The sequence below is a fragment of the Salmo salar genome, chromosome ssa11 (genome assembly GCF_905237065.1).
Source record: "Salmo salar chromosome ssa11, Ssal_v3.1, whole genome shotgun sequence".
NCBI classification, from domain to species: Eukaryota; Metazoa; Chordata; class Actinopteri; order Salmoniformes; family Salmonidae; genus Salmo; species Salmo salar.
The window spans coordinates 52,887,256-52,905,466 of NC_059452.1; the positions used below are offsets into that span (position 1 = coordinate 52,887,256).

An 18,211-nucleotide genomic window follows, 5' to 3' on the forward strand; every position below is an offset into this window, starting at 1 on the left:
CACAGTAAGACAGACTACAGACCCAGTGTTCCCCACACCTCAACACAGACTACAGACCCAGTGATCCCCACACCTCAACAGACTACAGACCCAGTGTTCCCCACACCTCAACACAGACTACAGACCCAGTGTTCCCCACACCTCAACACAGACTACAGACCCAGTGTTCCCCACACCTCAGTAAGACATGTACACTGACCTTCACCCTCCTCAGGATCCCAGTGAAAACCAACAGCCTCCTTCTGGATACAAAGCAATCCATCTTTATTAAAACGTTTCAACTTGTTAGGATGAAGAGAGATGACAGGTGATGAGACGTTCGTGCTCCAGCTTCGACTAGTGGAAAGTCATGTTGTATGTTTGAGAAGGGTGATTCCCCGCTGCTTCCCTGCTGGTTAATACCTATATGTACAACGTTACCACAGTCTTCCTCAGCTTCCTCCTACACAATACTACAACCAAAGAGCACCACTGGTGAAAATATTTACAGACAGACAATGTACATTTTAGGTGTTTTTCCTTTATGCCATCTTTTTTAAAACATTAAAGCATTTGAAACTCTGTAGGTGAAAGTAGCCTCTCAGTGTGTATCGTTGTCCTCGTCCCGTTCTACAGCACAACAGCCCCGAGTCACACAGCTGAGAGGACAGATCCACAGACCCACTGGCTCTGACCTGTCAGGAAACTGACCTGGAGTCAGGGTGCGCATCACAAATACCACCTTATTCCCTATATAGTGCACTAGTTTTGACCAGAGCTTTTGGCCATAGGTCTCTGGTCAACAGTAATCACCTACATAATGAATAGGTTGCTATTTGGGATACACCCTTAGTCAGACCTGACCAGCTACAGGAGGTACTAAGGAAGTGACAACAACAACAACAACACCACCACAGTAAAACAAGATGGAGGAATCTGACCACAGAACAGATATTATGTGAAGACACTGTGAAAGAGTCGTACCAGAATGCTGCCTTTTGAAAAAATAAACATGTTGCCTTTGAATAGTATCCTGCCTGATTCAGAACTAGCCTTTCACCCAGGGTATAACATCAATCAACAGGTGAATCAGAACTAGCCTTTCATCCCAGGGTATAACATCAATCACCAGGTGAATCAGAACTAGCCTTTCATCCCAGGGTATATCAACAGGTGAATCAGAACTAGCCTTTCATCCCAGGGTATATCATCAATCAACAGGTGAATTAGAACTAGCCTTTCATCCCAGGGTATATCATCAATCAACAGGTGAATCAGAACTAGCCTTTCATCCCAGGGTATAACATCAATCAACAGGTGAATCAGAACTAGCCTTTCATCCCAGGGTATAACATCAATCAACAGGTGATTCAGAACTATCCTTTCATCCCAGGGTATAACATCAATCACCAGGTGAATCAGAACTCGCCTTTCATCCCAGGGTATAACAGGTGAATCAGAACTAGCCTTTCATCCCAGGGTATAACAGGTGAATCAGAACTAGCCTTTCATCCCAGGGTATAACATCAATCAACAGGTGATTCAGAACTATCCTTTCATCCCAGGGTATATCATCAATCAACAGGTGATTCAGAACTAGCCTTTCATCCCAGGGTTTATCATCAATCAACAGGTGAATCAGAAGTTGCAGTCTGTAGTAAAAGTGGTCAACAAGACAAGAGGAAGAAACCAACCGTTCATAAATTCACAGGAAACTATTAAAATAATTATTTACAAAATAACCAATATACTACAGAAAAAAACCTACTGCACACACCAGTACTTTTGGAGAAAAGAAAAATATAACTATATTTAAATTAACTTTCTTCTTTTTTTTAAACAATATAAAAGCTATGCTCAAAAGTGGCTTTTTCTTTTTATAAAACAGTCCCAGGTCTTTTCAGTGTCCATGTGAGATGAGAGTTGCTGCTGGCAACGCGAGAAAATAAATACATATTTGTCTCGTCTGTCTTCCTTGGCGTGGAAATAGTGTCTTCCTGGATATCAGACCTGTAGAGAGACCAGAGAACAGACTTACTACAGAGATACTACAGCACCCAGACTTACAATCAAAACACCACAGCTAGCCTGAAATACAGACCTGTTTTGTGCTAACATTCCACTGCTTGTACTCTTGTGTCATTTGTTTGGCACGACAAGGAGATAGATGAAGGTTAACACAAAGAGACTGGTACCCAGGCTATGTCACAAACAGCAGCAGCTTGGAGAAATACAGGCTTCCATACAGTATAGACGAGCACAGCTCTTAGCCCAGGCTCCATATTCACATATCATCTCAGTACCACTGCTGATCTGGGATCAGTTTTCCCCCTTTTTAGATCATAATGAATGAGATTACAAGGACTGGTGGGACCTGATCCTAGTTCAATCACTCCTACTCTGAGAGGTGTTGTGAATACAGGCCCTGGGCGTTGTTTAGAGAAGGTGAGTTGAGGCGTTGTGAATACAGGCCCTGAGCGTTGTTTAGAGAAGGTGGTTTGAGTTGAGGCATTGTGAATACAGGCCCTGGGCGTTGTTTAGAGAAGGTGGTTTGAGTTGAGGCGTTGTGAATACAGGCCCTGGGCGTTAGAGAAGGTGAGTTGAGGCGTTGTGAATACAGGCCCTGGGCGTTGTTTAGAGAAGGTGGTTTGAGTTGAGGCATTGTGAATACAGGCCCTGGGCGTTGTTTAGAGAAGGTGGTTTGAGTTGAGACGTTGTGAATACAGGCCCTGGGCGTTGTTTAGAGAAGGTGAGTTGAGGCGTTGTTTAGAGAAGGTGGTTTGAGGCGTTGTGAATACAGGCCCTGGGCGTTAGAGAAGGTGGTTTGAGTTGAGACATTGCTCTACTTACTCCAAGCAGGGTTCCAGTCTGGAATCACACTATAGTAGAAGGGCCTATGATCTGAGTTACTTTCTGTAGATGGATGGAGGGAGGGAGGGAGGGAGGGAGGGAGGGAGGGAGGGAGGGAGGGAGGGAGGGAGAGAGAGAGAGGGAGGGAGGGAGGGAGGGAGAGAGAGAGAGAGGGAGGGCGAGAGAGAGAGAGGGAGGGAGGGAGAGAGAGAGAGAGAGGGAGGGAGGGAGGGAGGGAGGGAGAGAGAGAGAGAGAGAGAGAGAGAGAGAGAGGGAGGGAGGGAGGGAGGGAGGGGGCGAGAGAGAGGGAGGGAGGGCGAGAGGGAGGGAGGGCAGGAGAGAGGGAGGGAGAGAGAGAGGGAGGGAGGGAGGGAGGGCGAGAGAGGGAGGGAGGGAAGGAGAGAGGGAGGGAGGGCGAGAGGGAGGGCAGGAGAGAGAGAGGGAGGGAGGGTGAGAGAGAGAGAGGGAGGGAGGGCGAGAGAGAGGGCAGGAGAGAGGGAAGGAGGGAGGGAGGCAAGGAGAGAGGGAAGGAGAGAGGGAGAGAGGGAAGGAGAGAGGGAGGGAAGGAGAGAGGGAGGGAGAGAGGGAGGGAGAGAGGGAAAGAGGGAGGGCGGGAGGGAAAGAGGGAGGGCGGGAGGGAAAGAGGGAGGGAGGCCAGGGTTACAAATGTGTTATTATGAGGAATGTTACAAGCATTGATCATGTCAGCAGGGTTTTGCACAAAGCCAAGCTCGTACAGGTGACGTTTAATCAATGAAATGATTGTTAACATGAATCAATAGTATATATCACATTCAATTAGAGACAAACTATCGACCGTTCTTCCATGACTGCAGATTGCAGGGATCGTCACATATCACAAATCAGACCAGCATTGTGTAAATGTTAGTACGAAGCGGCCCTCTGAAAACACCACACTGAACTGGTGTTGTAGCGCTGGGCTGGAGAAAAACCCTGCACACACTGCATTTCTCCAGGACCATAGCCACTGTGTATAAAGTGTAACCTGGTATGGATGAGCCACTACGTGTACTTACAGCTGATATGTACTGGCTGTTGTAGCGCTGGGCTGGAGAAAAACCCTGCACACACTGCATTTCTCCAGGACCATAGCCACTGTGTATAAAGTGTAACCTGGTATGGATGAGCCACTACGTGTACTTACAGCTGATATGTACTGGCTGTTGTAACGCGGCTTGTCTTTGGGGAGGCTGGGGGACGTTACAGCGTCGGACGGGGGTCGGCAGGGGAACGAGGGATCCTCAGGGAGGTGGCTGGACACACAGCCACTGTCTGAACCACTGGAGCCGCTGCCGGACAGACAGTGGGACGATGAACCTGAGCTCTCTGTAGCTGTGGGGGGAGAGAGAGAGAGATAGGGAGAGAGAGAGAGAGAGGGAGAGAGAGAGAGCGAGAGAGAGAGAGAGAGAGAGAGAGAGAGAGATAGGGAGGGAAAGAGAGAGGGAGAGAGAGAGAGCGAGAGAGAGAGAGAGAGAGAGAGAGAGAGGAGAGGAGTTGATCAACACTGATATATGGGATGGCTGGTACAGTAGCTGAGAAAGACTATATAAATATTCATCTTTAACTTCCAATCTGTAGAAACTATGAGATTACAATGGTTCAGAATACAGGTGAAACAGAACAGAACAGTTGAAATATATATGTTACATGTAAATCATAAGAGGGTAGTTTAATAAGGAGATAGATGGGATGGACAGAGAGTCAATGATTAGTAGGCTGTGTAGTACTACCCTGATATACTGTCCTGAGACAGGCTGTGTAGTACTACCCTGATATACTGTCCTGAGACAGGCTGTGTAGTACTACACTGATATACTGTCCTGAGACAGGCTGTGTAGTACTACACTGATATACTGTCCTGAGACAGGCTGTGTAGTACTACCCTGATATACTGTCCTGAGACAGGCTGTGTAGTACTACCCTGTATACTGTCCTGAGACAGGCTGTGTAGTACTACCCTGATATACTGTCCTGAGACAGGCTGTGTAGTACTACCCTGATATACTGTCCTGAGACAGGCTGTGTAGTACTACCCTGATATACTGTCCTGAGACAGGCTGTGTAGTACTACCCTGATATACTGTCCTGAGACAGGCTGTGTAGTATTACCCTGATATACAGTCCAGAGACAGGCTGTGTAGTACTACCCTGATATACTGTCCTGAGACAGGCTGTGTAGTACTACCCTGATATACTGTCCTGTCCTGAGACAGGCTGTGTAGTATTACCCTTATATACTGTCCAGAGACAGGCTGTGTAGTACTACCCTGATATACTGTCCTGAGACAGGCTGTGTAGTACTACCCTGATGTACTGTCCTGAGACAGGCTGTGTAGTACTACACTGATATAATGTACTGTCCTGAGACAGGCTGTGCAGTACTACCCTGATAAACTGTAAAGAGACAGGCTGTGTAGTACTACCCTGATATACTGTCCTGAAACAGGCTGTGTAGTACTACCCTGATATACTGTCCTGAAACAGGCTGTGTAGTACTACCCTGATATACTGTCCTGAGACAGGCTGTGTAGTACTACCCTGATATACTGTACTGAGACAGGCTGTGTAGTACTACCCTGATATACTGTCCTGAGACAGGCTGTGTAGTACTATCCTGATATACTGTCCTGAGACAGGCTGTGTAGTACTACCCTGATATAATGTACTGAGACAGGCTGTGTAGTACTACCCTGATATAATGTACTGTCCTGAGACAGGCTGTGTAGTACTACCCTGATAACTGTCCTGAGACTGGCTGTATGTATTATGGATGGATAGTCTGATCTATACAGTATGTACTCATGGATGGATGATCTATACAGTATGTAGTCATGGAGGGATGATCTATACAGTATGTAGTCATGGAGGGATGATCTATACAGTATGTAGTCATGGAGGGATGATCTATACAGTATGTAGTCATACAGTATGTAGTCATGGAGGGATGATCTATACAGTATGTACTCATGGAGGGATGATCTATACAGTATGTAGTCATGAGGGATGATCTATACAGTATGTAGTCATGGAGGGATGATCTATACAGTATGTAGTCATACAGTATGTAGTCATGGATGGATGATCTATACAGTATGCACTCATGGAGGGATGATCTATACAGTATGAAGTCATGGAGGGATGATCAATACAGTATGTAGTCATGGAGGGATGATATATACAGTATGTAGTCATGGAGGGATGATCTATACAGTATGTAGTCATGGAGGGATGATCAATACAGTATGTAGTCACGGAGGGATGATCTATACAGTATGTACTCACGGAGGGATGATCTATACAGTATGTACTCATGGAGGGATGATCTATACAGTATGTACTCATGGAGGGATGATCTATACAGTATGTAGTCATGGAGGGATGATCTATACAGTATGTAGTCATGGAGGGATGATCTATACAGTATGTAGTCATGGAGGGATGATCTATACAGTATGTAGTCATGGAGGGATGATCTATACAGTATGTAGTCACGGAGGGATGATCTATACAGTATGTACTCATGGATGGATGATCTATACAGTATGTACTCATGGATGGATGATCTATACAGTATGTAGTCATGGATGGATGATCTATACAGTATGTAGTCATGGAGGGATGATCTATACAGAATGTAGTCACGGAGGGATGATCAATACAGTATGTAGTCACGGAGGGATGATCTATACAGTATGTACTCACGGATGGATGATCAATACAGTATGTAGTCACGGAGGGATGATCTATACAGTATGTAGTCACGGAGGGATGATCTATACAGTATGTACTCATGGAGGGATGATCTATACAGTATGTACTCATGGATGGATGATCTATACAGTATGTACTCATGGATGGATGATCTATACAGTATGTACTCATGGAGGGATGATCTATACAGTATGTACTCATGGATGGATGATATATACAGTATGTAGTCATGGAGGGATGATCTATACAGTATGTACTCATGGATGGATGATCTATACAGTATGTACTCATGGATGGATGATCTATACAGTATGTACTCATGGAGGGATGATCTATACAGTATGTACTCATGGATGGATGATATATACAGTATGTAGTCATGAGGGATGATCTATACAGTATGTAGTCATGGAGGGATGATCTATACAGTATGTACTCATGGATGGATGATCTATACAGTATGTACTCATGGATGGATGATCTATACAGTATGTACTCATGGATGGCTGGCTGCTGGTCTCGTGCTCCATCTCGTCCTCCTCCATACACGGGCTGATGAAGGGCCTCTCTCCCCCAGGCAGCAGGGCCTGGCTGTGGCTGCTGTACATGTGCAGGTTGAGGGGCCCCAGGAGAGTGCAGGAGCCAGATGCAGCAGGGGCCCCGCTGCCAGACCCCCCGTTACCCGACGCTGTACGCTTGAAGGGGTTGGAGTGGTCGAACAGGGACACAGCGATGGAGGCTCGAGTTCTGGCACCTGGGGAACCAGAGAGGACAGGACGGGTCAGTCATATATTCAGAAACAGCTTTGTTGTCAGAAACGCCAAAACTAATTCTACATTATAATGAACATGGTGTGGCCAGTTTTATCATTCCTATAACCCAGAAATAAGGATATGAAGTGTGGAATTAACACAGTGGTTTAGTGGTTATTGATCATTGTAATAGACAGTGGTTTAGTGGTTATTGATCATTGTAATAGACAGTGGTTTAGTGGTTATTGATCATTGTAATAGACAGTAGTTTAGTGGTTATTGATCATTGTACTAGACAGTGGTTTAGTGGTTATTGATCATTGTAATAGACAGTGGTTTAGTGGTTATTGATCATTGTAATAGACAGTGGTTTAGTGGTTATTGATCATTGTACTAGACAGTGGTTTAGTTTAGTGGTTATTGATCATTGTAATAGACAGTGGTTTAGTGGTTATTGATCATTGTACTAGACAGTGGTTTAGTTTAGTGGTTATTGATCATTGTAATAGACAGTGGTTTAGTGGTTATTGATCATTGTAATAGACAGTGGTTTAGTGGTTATTGATCATTGTAATAGACAGTGGTTTAGTGGTTATGGATCATTGTAATAGACAGTGGTTTAGTGGTTATTGATCATTGTAATAGACAGTGGTTTAGTGGTTATTGATCATTGTACTAGACAGTGGTTTAGTGGTTATTGATCATTGTAATAGACAGTGGTTTAGTGGTTATTGATCATTGTAATAGACAGTGGTTTAGTGGTTATTGATCATTGTAATAGACAGTGGTTTAGTGGTTATTGATCATTGTAATAGACAGTGGTTTAGTGGTTATTGATCATTGTAATAGACAGTGGTTTAGTGGTTATTGATCATTGTAATAGACAGTGGTTTAGTGGTTATTGATCATTGTAATAGACAGTGGTTTAGTGGTTATTGATCATTGTAATAGACAGTGGTTTAGTGGTTATTGATCATTGTAATAGACAGTGGTTTAGTGGTTATTGATCATTGTACTAGACAGTGGTTTAGTGGTTATTGATCATTGTAATAGACAGTGGTTTAGTGGTTATTGATCATTGTAATAGACAGTGGTTTAGTTTAGTGGTTATTGATCATTGTAATAGACAGTGGTTTAGTGGTTATTGATCATTGTAATAGACAGTGGTTTAGTGGTTATTGATCATTGTAATAGACAGTGGTTTAGTGGTTATTGATCATTGTAATAGACAGTGGTGTAGTGGTTATTGATCATTGTACTAGACAGTGGTGTAGTGGTTATTGATCATTGTACTAGACAGCGGTTTAGTGGTTATTGATTATTGTAATAGACAGCGGTTTAGTGGTTATTGATCATTGTACTAGACAGTGGTTTAGTTTAGTGGTTATTGATCATTGTAATAGACAGTGGTTTAGTGGTTATTGATCATTGTACTAGACAGTGGTTTAGTTTAGTGGTTATTGATCATTGTAATAGACAGTGGTTTAGTGGTTATTGATTATTGTAATAGACAGTGGTTTAGTGGTTATTGATCATTGTAATAGACAGTGGTTTAGTGGTTATTGATCATTGTACTAGACAGTGGTTTAGTGGTTATTGATCATTGTAATAGACAGTGGTTTAGTGGTTATTGATCATTGTAATAGACAGTGGTTTAGTGGTTATTGATCATTGTAATAGACAGTGGTTTAGTGGTTATTGATCATTGTACTAGACAGTGGTGTAGTGGTTATTGATCATTGTACTAGACAGTGGTTTAGTGGTTATTGATCATTGTACTAGACAGTGGTTTAGTTTAGTGGTTATTGATCATTGTAATAGACAGTGGTTTAGTGGTTATTGATCATTGTAATAGACAGTGGTTTAGTGGTTATTGATCATTGTACTAGACAGTGGTTTAGTGGTTATTGATCATTGTAATAGACAGTGGTTTAGTGGTTATTGATCATTGTAATAGACAGTGGTTTAGTTTAGTGGTTATTGATCATTGTAATAGACAGTGGTTTAGTGGTTATTGATCATTGTAATAGACAGTGGTTTAGTGGTTATTGATCATTGTAATAGACAGTGGTTTAGTGGTTATTGATCATTGTAATAGACAGTGGTGTAGTGGTTATTGATCATTGTACTAGACAGTGGTGTAGTGGTTATTGATCATTGTACTAGACAGCGGTTTAGTGGTTATTGATCATTGTAATAGACAGCGGTTTAGTGGTTATTGATCATTGTACTAGACAGTGGTTTAGTTTAGTGGTTATTGATCATTGTAATAGACAGTGGTTTAGTGGTTATTGATCATTGTACTAGACAGTGGTTTAGTTTAGTGGTTATTGATCATTGTAATAGACAGTGGTTTAGTGGTTATTGATCATTGTAATAGACAGTGGTTTAGTGGTTATTGATTATTGTAATAGACAGTGGTTTAGTGGTTATTGATCATTGTAATAGACAGTGGTTTAGTGGTTATTGATCATTGTACTAGACAGTGGTTTAGTGGTTATTTATCATTGTAATAGACAGTGGTTTAGTGGTTATTGATCATTGTAATAGACAGTGGTTTAGTGGTTATTGATCATTGTAATAGACAGTGGTTTAGTGGTTATTGATCATTGTACTAGACAGTGGTGTAGTGGTTATTGATCATTGTACTAGACAGTGGTTTAGTGGTTATTGATCATTGTACTAGACAGTGGTTTAGTTTAGTGGTTATTGATCATTGTAATAGACAGTGGTTTAGTGGTTATTGATCATTGTACTAGACAGTGGTTTAGTTTAGTGGTTATTGATCATTGTACTAGACAGTGGTTTAGTGGTTATTGATCATTGTACTAGACAGTGGTGTAGTGGTTACCTCGTCCCTTCATGATGTAGTCTATAGCCCTGTCGTTGATCGCAGCATCACTGGGTTTAATGTCCAGGAACGGCTTGTTACCCACTCCCATGGAAACCATCTCCTGATTACGGATCTCTGAACACAACACAGAGATGAATTAACCACACTGAGCCGACCCAAACAGACACAGTCCACAGTAACACAGAGATGAATTAACCACACTGAGCCGACCCAAACAGACACAGTCCACAGTAACACAGAGATGAATTAACCACACTGAGCCGACCCAAACAGACCCAGTCCACAGTAACACAGAGATGAATTAACAACACTGAGCCGACCCTAACAGACCCAGTCGACAGTAACACAGAGATGAATTAACCACACTGGGCCGACCCAAACAGACCCAGTCAACAGTAACACAGAGATTAATTAACCACACTGGGCCGACCCAAACAGACCCAGTCCACAGTAACACAGAGATGAATTAACCACACTGGGCCGACCCAAACAGACCCAGTCCACAGTATCACAGAGATGAATTAACCACACTGAGCCGACCCAAACAGACCCAGATAACACTTTTTTTTTTCTCTCTCTCGCTCTCTCTCTCCCTCTGTCTCTCTCTCTCCCTCTCTGTTTCTCTCTCTCTCTCGGTCTCTCTCTCTGTGTCTCTCTCTGTGTCTCTCTCTCTCTGTCTCTCTCCCTCTCTCTCTGTCTCTCTCTGTCTCTCTGTATCTCTCTCCTCTACCTTTATTCCGTGTAGCCTGCTGCCAGAGGATACGTGCGATGTTGGTGGTCCAGGCGTGTTTGATGTCTGTGTTGGAGGCCTGCAGAACGTACGTCTGGTTCTTACTGGTCCTGCGTCTGAACCACACCTCGAAACGAAGACTGTTGTCCCCAGATGTCTCTGTCATCCCCACGTCTGCCGTCTGGAGGGAGGGAGGGAGATGTGATTCCCAACAAAATAACCTTCAATTTTTTCCAACTTCTACGTTTCTGCTTATCACATCTCTACATTGTAAAAACAAAGGAGAACCAAATCCCTATGTCACTACCACAACTGACCACAGTATAACCAAATCCCTATGTCACTACTACAACTGACCACAGTATAACCAAATCCCTATGTCACTACTACAACTGACCACAGTATAACCAAATCCCTATGTCACTACTACAACTGTCCACACTTAAAGGAGTGTTTGTAGATATGAAGGGCCCTACCTTAAAGGAGTATTTGTAGATATAAAGGGCCCTACCTTAAAGGAGTATTTGTAGATATGAAGGGCCCTACCTTAAAGGAGTGTTTGTAGATGTAAACGTCCAGTCCTCCTTCGATGCGTTTGGGTTTACTGAACAGCACCAGGTCTTCAAACAGGAAGACATGGCGCTGACACTTCTTCCTGCCGTACCAGATCCAGAACTCATCCTGTCTGACCAGCTGACCCTGCTCCTTCAGGTTCACCTGGGGAGGACCAGAGAAGAGACGGGCTTAAGACACAAGAGTTCATGTTACTCAAAAACTTGTTGCACGTTGCCATCCTCCCTCGTTCTTCACGCTGCTGCTGTTTCTGAACACGAGGAAGTGAATGTCCTGACTGCTAAAGCAAGTCTAAAACTGTATCAGTGTGGTATTTTACAATCCCCCACTTGTATTTCAGACTTTCCAAAATCGTTCAGTTCCACAGAGAGTTTGTCGTATTATCGTTGTACCACACAGGAGGTTGGTGGCACCTCAGTTGGGGAGGATGGGCTCATGGTAACGGCTGGAGTGGAATAGGTGGAATGGTATCAAACACATCAAACACGTGGTTTCTATGTTTGATACCGTTCCACTCCAGCCGTTATTATGAGCTGTCCTCCCCTCACCAGCCTCCATTGTTGTACCATAACTTGTACCTCTGTGTTTTCTGTGAGGGTCAAAGAAGACATGATATCTCTCAGGCTGAAGGTTTAGGGAGGACTCACGTCACAGTCTCGGATGGCGTCCATGGCGAGCAGGTCGTTGCCGTGACGCAGCTGGAACTTGACCATCTCTGCAGCGGCTTGGAGGTAGCCCAGCTCTGTCTCCTGCGCCTCGCTCACCTCCTTGATCAGGTCTTTGAGGAGCAGGGCGTACTTAGACATTCTCTGGATGGGCTTTAACAGGTAGGAGGCCAGGTCCATCTTATCTCCCAGCTCCAGCTGCTTGTTCTATAGCGATTAGAGGTCAAAGGTTATACCAGACAGACAGACAGACAGACAGACAGACAGACAGACAGACAGACAGACAGACAGACAGGCAGGCAGGCAGGCAGGCAGGCGCTAAAAGCCACAGCTAGTTGTCTGTAAGGTCTGAAGTATAGCACATGTATGTGTGTTCATGTGTTCTGGTGTGTTCTCTTCCCTCACCCTGAAGAAGCTGTTTCCGTGGCTGGCCAACAGCGTATCAGACCTTGGCTTGTTCTTACTGTACAGAGCGTACAGGCCAAACGCGTCTTGCTGTGGATTACATGGAAACAGAACAAATCATTCTACCGAGAGAAAACAGAAAAAACATCTCTTGTTCTGTAAACATACCCTGTACCGAATATGAAACGGGGGACTCTCCATTTATCAACCACTTCGGTTTTATTTGGCGAGAATTCTGACGAAACGTCAAATTACTGTGTAATATCGCTCCCAGACTTTGATAGCCAGGAATGTGTCCACTTAGTCTGTGTCCCAAATGGCACTCTAGTCCCTATGTAGTGCACTAGCCCATAAGGCTCTGGTCAAAAGAAGTGCACTATATAGGGAATATAGGGTGCCATCTGGGACGCAGATTCCAGTCTCCCTGTTATAAGCTTAGGAGAGAGGACTATTTCTCCCTGTTATAAGCCTGGGAGAGAGGACTATGTCTCCCTGTAATAAGCCTGGGAGAGAGGACTATGTCTCCCTGTTATAAGCCTGGGAGAGAGGACTATGTCTCCCTGTTATAAGCCTGGGAGAGAGGACTATGTCTCCATGTTATAAGCCTGGGAGAGAGGACTATGTCTCCAGCTGCTGTTTGAAGGGTGGAAAATCAGGATGTTTAAATCAAACCAAGGGGTCTGAGAACGACCACAGGTATGAAGGTAGAGAGAGAGAAAGTCTATGTGTGTGTGTGTGTGTGTGTGGGGGGGGACAGGGTTGTGACAACATGGAACCTGCTAGAGAGATTAGGGGCTGCAGGTAGAGTAGAGTTCAGTATTTTCACAGCTGGGTTGGTAGTTGAAGGTAAAAGCGCCTCCCTAAAGCCAAAATCCCGACTTGAGGTAAACAAGCAGCCAGATACCAGGGCCTGCCAGTTAAATGTACTTGACCTAGGAACCTCAGCAACACATTGTCATCATTAGCATATAGTATACTATAGATGTCTAGAGGTGTAGGAAACAGTGAGACTAAAGGGGGTGGTTACAGCAGTAATGTTACCTCAGGACGTAGTTGAACTGTAATCACCAGTAATGTTACCTCAGTATAGTTGAACTGTAATCACCAGTAATGTTACCTCAGGACGTAGTTGAACTGTAATCACCAGTAATGTTACCTCAGGACGTAGTTGAACTGTAATCACCAGTAATGTTACCTCAGTATAGTTGGACTGTAATCATCAGTAATGTTACCTCAGTATAGTTGGACTGTAATCACCAGTAATGTTACCTCAGGACGTAGTTGAACTGTAATCACCAGTAATGTTACCTCAGTATAGTTGGACTGTAATCATCAGTAATGTTACCTCAGTATAGTTGAACTGTAATCATCAGTAATGTTACCTCAGGACGTAGTTGAACTGTAATCACCAGTAATGTTACCTCAGTATAGTTGAACTGTAATCACCAGTAATGTTACCTCAGTATAGTGGAACTGTAATCACCAGTAATGTTACCTCAGGGACACTTTGTCATTCGGCTGTAACAGAAGTGGATATCCTCTACCGTTTGACGAACATACTGTCATTAGGCTACAACTGTGACTCTAACCGTTAGGCTATAGAGTAAGAGGTATGAAGTCTCTTACGAGTCGTAGGAAGGAGTGTGAGACTCGTAATAGGTGATTTCAGTAGTAACGTTACCTTTACCTCTAGGTATATTGAAACAAGTCGTTAGAGGTATGAAGAGATCTCTTACGTGTCGCAGGAAGCAGTGTGAGACTGGTAATAGCTGATTTCAGTAGTAACGTTACCTCTAGGTATATTGAAACAAGTCGTTAGAGGTATGAAGTCTCTTACGTGTCGTAGGAAGCAGTGTGCCACCCTCAGAGGGTGGTTGCAGCAGCTCTCCAACTCCTTGAGGAAGTATTGGCTGTGGAAGTCCATAAGTTTCTCCAGGTTCCCAAAGATGACGCTCCGTTTTCCCCTGAGGTCCTGTGGGAGGTCTCCTCTCTCCATCTCGGGGAAGTAGTGCTCGATGATGTAACAGAGGGAACGCACGTACTCCCTCTCCGTGGTCACCATTTCATCCACGATGTGACGCAGCTTACTGTGGCGAGAGGAGATAAACTGTTAAGACTGGTCAGTTTACCGTGGAGGGAGAGAGAGGACTGTTAGACTGGTCAGTTTACCGTGGAGGGAGAGAGAGGACTGTTAAGACTGGTCAGTTTACTGTGGAAGGAGAGAGAGGACTGTTAAGACTGGTCAGTTTACTGTGGAGGGAGGGAGAGGACTGTTAAGACTGGTCAGTTTACCGTGGAGGGAGAGAGAGGACTGTTAGACTGGTCAGTTTACTGTGGTGGGAGAGAGAGGACTGTTAAGACTGGTCAGTGTGGTCCTAAGTCCCCTGCTACCTGTCTCAATATGTCCTAGTGGTCCTCAGTCCCCAGCTACCTGTCTCAATATGTCCTAGTGGTCCTCAGTCCCCAGCTACCTGTCTCAATATGTCCTAGTGGTCCTCAGTCCCCAGCTACCTGTCTCAACATGTCAGTGTGGTCCTCAGTCCCCAGCTACCTGTCTCAACATGTCCTAGTGGTCCTCAGGCCCCAGCTACCTGTCTCAACATGTCAGTGTGGTCCTCAGTCCCCAGCTACCTGTCTCAACATGTCAGTGAGGTTCTCAGTCCCCAGCTACCTGTTTCAACATGTCAGTGTGGTTCTCAGTCCCCAGCTACCTGTCTCAACATGTCAGCGTGGTCCTCAGTCCCCAGCTACCTGTCTCAACATGTCAGCGTGGTCCTCAGTCCCCAGCTACCTGTCTCAACATGTCCTAGTGGTTCTCAGTCCCCCAGCTACCTGTCTCAACATGTCAGTGAGGTCCTCAGTCCCCAGCTACCTGTCTCAACATGTCAGTGTGGTTCTCAGTCCCTAGCTACCTGTCTCAACATGTCAGCGTGGTCCTCAGTCCCCAGCTACCTGTCTCAACATGTCAGTGTGGTCCACAGTCCCAGCTACCTGTCTCCACATGTCAGCGTGGTCCTCAGTCCCCAGCTACCTGTCTCAACTTGTCAGTGTGGTCCTCAGTCCCTAGCTACCTGTCTCAACATGTCAGTGTGGTCCTCAGTCCCCAGCTACCTGTCTCAACATGTCCTAGTGGTCCTCAGTCCCCAGCTACCTGTCTCAACATGTCAGCGTGGTCCTCAGTCCCCAGCTACCTGTCTCAACATGTCAGCGTGGTCCTCAGTCCCCAGCTACCTGTCTCAACATGTCAGCGTGGTCCTCAGTCCCCAGCTACCTGTCTCAACATGTCCTAGTGGTTCTCAGTCCCCCAGCTACCTGTCTCAACATGTCCTAGTGCTTCTCAGTCCCCCAGCTACCTGTCTCAACATGTCAGCGTGGTCCTCACCCCACCTCTAGAAACTGTACCCTAGGAGAATGTAGAATGTATCCAAGTCTAGAGAATGCTGCTTGGTGAAAACACCTCAGCAAACCAATGAAGGATGAATCATCATGTTATAACAATGATAACACTACTTACTACCACTACTACTACTAATACCACTACCACTACCACTACTACTACCACTACTACCACTACCACTACTACTACTACCACTACTACTACCACTACTACTACCACTACTACTGATACTACTACTACTACTACTACTACTACTACCACTACTACTACCACCACTACTACTACTACTACTACCACCGATACCACTACTACTACTACTACTACTACTACCACCACCGATACCACTACCACTACTACTACCACTGCTACTACTACTACTACTGATACCACTACCACTACTACTACTACTACTACTACCACTACTACTACTACTACTGATACCACTACCACTACTACTGTTGCTGCTGCTGCTACAGTGAGGGAAAAAAGTATTTGATCCCCTGCTGATTTTGTACGTTTGCCCACTGACAAAGAAATTATCAGTCTATAATTTTAATGGTAGGTTTATTTGAACAGTGAGAGACAGAATAACAACAACAAAAAATCCAGAAAAACGCATGTCAAAAATGTTAGAAATGTATTTGCATTTTAATGAGGGAAATAAGTATTTGACCCCCTCTCAATCAGAAAGATTTCTGGCTCCCAGGTGTCTTTTATACAGGTAACGAGCTGACATTAGGAGCACACTCTTAAAGGGAGTGCTCCTAACCGCAGCTTGTTACCTGTAAAAAAGACACATATCCACAGAAGCAATCAATAAATCAGATTCCACACTCTCCACCATGGCCAAGACCAAAGAGTTCTCCAAGGATGTCAGGGCCAAGATTGTAGGCCTACACAAGGCTGGAATGGGCTACAAGACCATCGCCAAGCAGCTTGGTGAGAAGGTAACAACAGTTGGTTCGATTATTCGCAAATGGAAGAAACACAAAAGAACTGTCAATCTCCCTCGGCCTGGGGCTCCATGCAAGATCTCACCTCGTGGAGTTGCAATGATCATGAGAATGGTGAGGAATCAGCCCAGAACTACACGGGAGGATCTTGTCAATGATCTCAAGGCAGCTGGGACCATAGTCACCAAAAAAACTATTGGTAACACACTACGCCGTGAAGGACTGAAATCCTGCAGCGCCCGCAAGGCCCCCTACTCAAGAAAGCACATATACATGCCCATCTGAAGTTTGCCAATGAACATCTGAATGATTCAGAGGACAACTGGTTAAAGTGTTGTGGTCAGATGAGACCAAAATGGAGCTCTTTGGCATCAACTCAACTTGCTGTGTTTGGAGGAGGAGGAATGCTGCCTATGACCCCAAGAACACCATCCCCACCGTCAAACATGGAGGTGGAAACATTATGCTTTGGGGGTGTTTTTCTGTTAAGGGGACAGGACAACTTCACCGCATCAAAGGGACAATGGACGGGGCCATGTACCGTCAAATCTTGGGTGAGAACCTCCTTCCCTCAGCCAAGGCATTGAAAATGGGTCGTGGATGGGTATTCCAGCATGACAATGACCCAAAACACACGGCCAAGGCAACAAAGGAGTGGCTCAAGAAGAAGCACATTAAGGTCCTTGTCATGACTGTCCTGATCAGGTCAGGGTACAGGAGACCACCACCCTACAGATTATCTCCCAAACCCCCAACAGAGGAGGAGAGATCTAGGGGTCTGAAGAGGTGGGGGTTTTATGACCCCTCACGCCCATAATAAACCTTAGGCCACAGAGAAATTCCTTTGTCCTCACAATGGAGAACTGGCCTCAGAACATTAAACATGCAATAAAGGGACTTTGGAACAATGGTTTCCGTCAGCCACAATGGTGGTCATGACGAGAGGTGGAATATGAAAATGTATGTAACTTTTGTATTGTTATTAAAGGTTAAGAGATGACGTTATTATGAAAACATTGTACCTTTAAGAGTTTTCCCAGTATATGCCTGATGTTTATACATTGTACGTTGTGTGTAAAATATCCAAATCAAAGAGAATGTTTTGGTAAAGATGAGATGTGAAGGTAGTGTCTAAAATAGGATTTTAGTCAAATCTAGGCCTTGCCCCTTAACTTGGTCCGCCCAGAGAATTGCCCTAAAGGCGGTTACGCCCACTTCTGACCCGAGGGTATAAGACAGGAGAGTGAAGAATTAACATAGGAGACTAATTGACCCCAAGCTGCAGCGAAGGTCTAACAAAGTCAACGAACCCCAAAACGAA

At 44.6% G+C, this 18,211-nt stretch overlaps 1 protein-coding gene across 1 annotated transcript in view; it reads right to left on the minus strand.

Annotated features, from left to right (window-relative positions):
- Positions 1–240: 240 nt before the first annotated feature.
- LOC106594058 (puratrophin-1) overlaps positions 241–18,211 on the minus strand; it is a 188,906-nt gene continuing 170,935 nt past the window's right edge. The window contains exons 13-21 of the mRNA XM_045689763.1: positions 14,378–14,627; positions 12,541–12,630; positions 12,118–12,342; positions 11,444–11,614; positions 10,898–11,078; positions 10,165–10,281; positions 7,058–7,315; positions 3,995–4,182; positions 241–1,989 (exon numbers count right to left, since the gene is read on the minus strand). Coding sequence (XP_045545719.1) covers positions 1,984–1,989; positions 3,995–4,182; positions 7,058–7,315; positions 10,165–10,281; positions 10,898–11,078; positions 11,444–11,614; positions 12,118–12,342; positions 12,541–12,630; positions 14,378–14,627 — 1,486 coding nt within the window. The 3' untranslated portion in view covers positions 241–1,983. The remainder of the gene's footprint in view (positions 1,990–3,994; positions 4,183–7,057; positions 7,316–10,164; positions 10,282–10,897; positions 11,079–11,443; positions 11,615–12,117; positions 12,343–12,540; positions 12,631–14,377; positions 14,628–18,211) is intronic.